Source organism: Daktulosphaira vitifoliae, unplaced genomic scaffold, assembly GCF_025091365.1.
Source record: "Daktulosphaira vitifoliae isolate Bord-2020 unplaced genomic scaffold, ASM2509136v1 Scaffold_1, whole genome shotgun sequence".
Taxonomy (NCBI): domain Eukaryota; kingdom Metazoa; phylum Arthropoda; class Insecta; order Hemiptera; family Phylloxeridae; genus Daktulosphaira; species Daktulosphaira vitifoliae.
Window position 1 is genome coordinate 89,342,846 of NW_026099572.1, and position 6,732 is coordinate 89,349,577.

Genomic DNA, 6,732 nt, shown 5'->3' on the forward strand with positions numbered 1-6,732 from the left:
TTTTTTTTTTCTTGATCATTACATTGTATTATTTCTAATTTTTCATTTTGCATTAATTTGAAATTTTTAATACAATCTAGACCAATTAGAAAATCATAGTTAAAATTTTCATTATCTATTATAAATACATCCATAATTTTTTCTAAATTGTAAATTTTTATTTTAAGTGTTACCATACCTTTTGTTTTCTTTTCACCATTAATAGTTTTCAAGTTGACTATTTGTTTATTATTTGTATATGATTTTGGCTGTATTTTAAGTAGTTTTGCATTAATTAATGAAACATTTGAACCTGAATCATAAATTCCAGAGATATTTAAAGTATTATTTATTAGCAACTTGACTTTTATTAATGGCGGTGCTTCTAGTTTTTTGGATTTTTTTCATTTAGTTCAATTTCCAGTTCAGAGTTATTAACAGTTTTTACAAATGTTTTCTTGTTTTTTTCTTTAAACCAGCAATTTTCCTCCAGATGATAACGTTTCCCCTTTTTTTCATTAATACAGATTCGGCAAGGTTTTTTCTCTTCAATCTGTTTAAATTTGGTGTCAGAAAATATGTTTCTTTTTTCATACTTATTTTTTTCTGCAAAATGTTCCAGTTTTCCTATTTCATTGTAAAGATCTTCTGTACCTGTCAAATTTTCTCTGTCAATTTTGTCAGCCATATAATTTGGTAAACCAAATGCTATAAGATCTATAAGTGTGCCAGTATCGATTGATTTTCTTACTTCTAGTAACAGTTTCTCTTTTTTTAAAGCGTAATCAAGCAATGATCCTGCTTGATATTTAAAAGCGAGGGCATATCTAATGGGTGACCATCCTTTGTTGGTAAATGTAGTACAAAATTTTTTTTCCCATGTGTCCCACTCTGAATCCACTGTAAATTTTATCAGCATGCAGCTGTACCACTCTGTTCCAGAGCCTTCTAAAAATTGTTTTAAAATCTCAATCTTCTTTTTGTCCTCATTTATTTGAAAACGTTTACATTCCTTATTAAAACTCTCAATCCACTGGTTTGCATTTGAGTTTTTTCCATTGAATTTCTCTAATATGAATTCTTTAGCAATTGCCCCTAAATTTTGAGTTTCAGATTTGTTTTCAAGTAATTTTTCTAAGAGTTTATTTAAAGTTTGATTAGACCCACTTTTTTCTAAAGTTTCTGCTATTTCCTCAAGATAATTATCTTTAAACTGTAAGTTTTGTTCCTTATCTAAATAAATTTTTGACATATCATCCGTCAAAGTTATCCAAATTTTCCTTGTTTGGTATCTTTTTGTTAATGTTTTTCGTACCTGGATGTAATTTGAGGTGGTTGTAATTTCCTTGTGTAGGTTTGCTGGTTGAAATTCTGGTGGCACTCCAAAAATTTTTCCATCAGGTGTAGCTATTGATGTTATGCATATAACATTTGATTTTCCCTCATCTGTCGGTTTTACCGAAAAATCAAATCTTAATTTCTCCATAGTTAAAATATTGTTATATAATGTTCATCAATTCTTGATTAAATAACTAATTGCAATAAAATTATTGCTAAAAGAAAAGTATCAGATTTTTATTAATATTATGTACAAGCTATTTACAATTTTACTCACCTAAAAGAAAAGTATCAGAAACAATATTTTATGCTATTAATTATTACAACAATTATTAATATTTTATATAAAGATTTGATTTTTAAAATAGATAAATTATATTACAATACATTTTTAATTTTATAGAGGTTAATGATAAAACTCATGTTTTTCACCTAACATGAACACCGACCATTATGCCATCTAGTGGACCTGATCGGTGTTCAAAACATAAGAAAAAGTAATCGTTTTTCTTACATATATATTTATAACAAATAAATTGTTTTAGACATCCATATAGCATGATGAAAAGCACCAGAGTAGTGAAATTTTACACCATTAAGGCGTGTTGCACCCAAAAAAATAACATAACTTGAGTAATTCTTTGTAGTAATTTCTAGATTGTTGAGTCATTAATATTTCAAACCAAAAGTTAATTATATTATTTTTGAGAGTGTGCAACTGCATTTTTTATAATTATATTATTAATACCAATATCAAAATTCAACAAATCTAGACTAGTCCAATTTTCTTTAAATTTTTTAAATATTGGTACATCTGGAGCAGTTGTACATAAATTAAGTTTAACCTGAAAACAATTTTTTAGTACTAATTCCAAAATATGTCTTCGACATGGTAATTACAACACAATACGCCATAGGAGTTCTTTAAGCAATATACAAGCGCCATTTAAGCGACCTGTATTTAAAGTTGTTGTGTCGCAACACAGGGACACAACATGTATTTTATCTTTTACATCCCAAACTTATCAAATATATATTATATCATATAGTTGATCGATTGATTATTAACTTTGATACGTTATTACCTAATGCATCAGCAGTAAAAATAATTAAATGCATAGCATCGCGGTCAGATATCTTGCATCGAATTAATGCAGCAAGTAACTTAGGATTCATAAAAGCTATGACTACTATAGCTATAGAACCTCGTGTTTATGAAGAATATAATGAACCAGACAAACCATTTTCTGTTTCACATTCCGGGGAACTAGAAAAATTTAACTCGACAACATTATCTAAACAATTGTACTTATTTTTAAAGAAAATTAAGTGACTCCACCGAACCAGTGGATTCCATTTCTGATTGTGAACGTTTATTTTGTTTTTTTTTTCCTTTTGAGATAACTTGTTAACACGCAACTAGTCTACTTTTGTCTTGGTAACAAGAAAAACGTTTTATCTTCCTAAATTTTCATCATATATAATGCATTAGAATGAAAAATATCAAATAAATCGTTCAACTGTTCCGTATATTGACTGACTTTATTTAGATGTTTATTAGTAAGTCATTTTGACGATTTTTGAAGTTCTTATACATTTGAGTACAATTTTACAAGTAAATACATACAGCGATGTTTTCCTAGTTGGAATTCTAGCCTTATGCCAGTATAATGACACTTCAGCAATAACTAAGCTAGCACTTTTAAGCAAATTTAATTTGATATGTCTTAAGTTGTAAAATAAAAGCTTGTTTATTCGACGGCAATTTACTGCCTACAGTTTATTTTGTAATATGGCCTACTAAATAAATTTCATCTTGCCTACGTAAATTTATGCAGCATGAAGCCATTATAACAATTTATTTGAATGAAATAAAAAATGTTTAGAATGTCAGAGAACACGTATAACAATTTTTTTTTTCTACAAAACTTATAGAAAATTAAATTTTAAACTACTTTTACATAAAAATTTTTTTTTGAAAATTTTGACTTTTAGGAGGTAAATATTTTACTTATGAGTTTTTTACAAATAACTTTTTTTATGTAAAATAATTACATGTATAATTTCTTTTTAATAAACTTTTATGTAAAAAACATATATTTTGAGATAAAGCACAATAACTGAAAAACTAGCCTTTTGATCGAATTTTCAACCCTTTTACGGCACATGTTAACGTCAACCTATCGGGACCAAATTTTGTACAGCTCATTTTTACATGTGGCAAAACAATTTTTTGGTGTGTGTAAATCGAATTTTGAAAAGTTGTATTTTAAGAACTACACTAATATTTATTCTTTATTAGAATTTCCATTTCCATTTAAAATTATTATTATTATGTTTTTATTATCATTATTACTTTTTTTTTCTCTTGTAATTCAGTTCAAAGATATGTAGAATCGGCATATTAGGTAAGATAAACTTTGGAAGTCTTCCTCTTCCAACGCCAGGAGTATGATGGATCTAATGTCAAAGAATTGAGAAAAAATAAAACAACGAACCCAAGTGAGTACCACCGGACGTTGCGTTCATTCAACCTATAAATATATAGTTTAAATAGTACCAATACATATTTTAAGTAATGAGAGTAACAGGTACACACATAATAATATTTTTTATTGGAAACATTTTAGGGGGGGGGGCGATCTAAAGTATCTAATAGGTACTTTAAAGAATGAATAAATAATAATAAATTTTACACCTTTAAATAGAACTATACATTAAATATAGAGTAATTATATAATATAATGGAATTTTTATGCTGCTTGTTCATCATTATGTTTCAAAGTTTGAATAAAAAACTGATACAAGTAGAATTGTTTTTATTACAATTGTTAGAAAGTGTTTTTTTGGTCAAATATTATAAGATTTAATATATTGTATTTTAATCATATTATGAATATTAACACAATTTATTTTTAATCCCACACAAGTAAGTAACGTCAATCAACAGGTAAAAATAATTTTGGATACATTATTTTAAGCGCAAAGATGTAATTTTTTTTTAGTTTTTGAAAATAGAGCGACTCAAGTTTAAAACACTATTTACGTCAATTATTTTCAAAATTGTTGATGAACATACTTTAAATTTACCCCCTCCCCATAAAGTTGATCAAAGACACCTTCGCTATTACAGATAAAAATCAATTTCATTACAAAAGTAGAATTTAATTTTGAACATTTTTAAATGTTAAATATGTTCTAAATTATGCTTAACTCATAAATAATAAATCAAAATTCTACAAAGAGTTTATTGCAAAAACCAGAAATGTCATTTTTTTAAACATTTCTAGAAGACAAATAAAATTTGTTATTCTTTTAACGTTGTAATAAAAATAAGTTCTTAATTATTATTATTTCTACGAAAATATCCAACATTTCTGTTTGATACAGCTGTACGTATAGAATTAAATTTTATCAAATTTAATACGTATTAATTTTCTCTACAAATTTTATTTTATAAAAATGGAAAAAATTATGATTGTATACTAATACAATATCTTTACAATATATTGTAGTGAATTCTTTAATTAAATTTGCTAAGTATTTCAAAATATTTTCATGAATTACTCATGAGAATGAAATATAGGGTAATAATGTAATGATATACATAGTATATCATTAATGTCATAATGTATTATTTAAGACTTCAATCAATCAATTACACAAAATAAAATGTATACCAATAAAAATAAGATACATAGATGTACCTTTTAAATGTTTAAAAATACTAATGAAATTTCGTAGAAAAAGAGCATATATTAATTATATAAAACAAACAGGAAATAATAAACAATATGTAATGGTAGCACATAAGATGTAGGGTAATATAGACTAATAGACTAAATGTCTAAATTGTTATATAAGATATGATAGTATTTTATAATATGTAGATCATTATTGATGAAAATGTAATAAATTACGATTAATAAAGAAATAACGGTGGCGTCGGGGATCACTTCTTGCCTTTGAACTACGATCAAATTTAATATAAAAATTCAAAAATAAAGAGCATTCTGAAACAGATGCAGTCAGATATTCATAGAGGCACTCACTATGCTCGTTCATTCCAAATAACGAAATACATGCAAGAAGTGATCCGCCGTCAACACAATTATATTTGTACAAAAAACATAATATCTATTTTTTTATTTAAGAGTATCGCAGAAAATATCAAGGTAAGAATCTAATAAATTCACCAAAAATAAATAAGGTTTAGAATTAAATTTTATGAGTACATAGATTAAGTAGACATACAGGAAAATCAAGTGATTATCAATAATAATAAATATACCAAGTAAATTTAATGAATCAATAATGTTTGTACAGAGTTATATCGTTAATACGTGTCTATTTCAGAAGTTAGGTTGGAAGTTCATATGTATAGCCACCATACCACTCTGAGTAGACACACGAAGTGACTCAATCCCACCTATCATCGATAACCGTCAAAACTCGTGGCATTATCGATATTTAAAAAATTGACAATTAATTATAATGAATCTCATATTAATAAAATAAAGATCACTTTATTTTTCTATCGTCTTCTATCTTTCTTACAGACCCTCGTACTCATATCCCGAGTAATAATATTATTAATACAATAAAGTAGTGGATCAAATAAGAATCCAAATCCCGTCATATTCTATTTAATTTATTTCTTTTAAGTAATTTTCAAAGTGCACTCTAAATTAGTACAAGTAATAACACCCCCTTTTTAAATTACAAAACAATATTTTAATATTTTCTTTTTTTGATTCACTACAATAAATAAAAACTTCATCACATCAGTTATACAGTATCAATTGTAATTAACAACATAAATGAGACACATCAGCTAATTTGGGAATAAATTCAAAATTTAAATTGAATTATTTGTATTTAGGAGTGAAATTGAAAAAAAATTATTTGCTAATTTAACCAAAAATTATATTTCTGACGAAACTACTCATAATGCTTCTACGGAATTTATGAAGTAGAAACAAATCTATTTTACCTTTATTTTTATTTTTTCAAAATTTGTGTTTTCATGCTTATTTCAAAAGTATTTGAAAAAATTAGCAATAAAAAATGGTTTGAAGTTAGATTTTTGTTAAATTGAAAACTAATAATATCTAAAAAAAATTGTCTTTTTTACCATTATTCAATACGTATTTTTTCGTAAAATTTTAGTAAAAAAAAGTTTTATGTAGCACAGTGGGGTCGCGGCATAGTGGAGACATTGCATAGTTGGGTTCAGTATAGATTTAATCTGACAGTGATTAAAATCACTATCATAAGAAACGCTTCGATGCAAATCTGTAGATAGTGTTTAATTTTAAAAAATTGATGGATAATTGCAAAAGCAACATCAACTTCTATTAAAATAAAATACAAAACCCATAATTATCATACAAAAATAGTATATTTTTCAATATG

The 6,732-nt window shown here is 25.9% G+C and overlaps 1 protein-coding gene across 1 annotated transcript; it reads right to left on the reverse strand.

Moving 5' to 3' along the window:
- Positions 1-1,499, reverse strand: LOC126910023 (uncharacterized). Its single transcript, XM_050692428.1, has one exon. The coding sequence runs from the start codon at positions 1,463-1,465 to the stop codon at positions 365-367; it is 1,101 nt and encodes a 366-aa protein (XP_050548385.1). The 5' UTR covers positions 1,466-1,499; the 3' UTR covers positions 1-364.
- Positions 1,500-6,732: the final 5,233 nt, after the last annotated feature.

Coding starts and splice junctions, on each gene's coding strand:
- LOC126910023 (XM_050692428.1), bottom strand. CDS start 1,465: ATGGAGAAATTAAGATTTGATTTTTCGGTAAAACCGACAGATGAGGGA.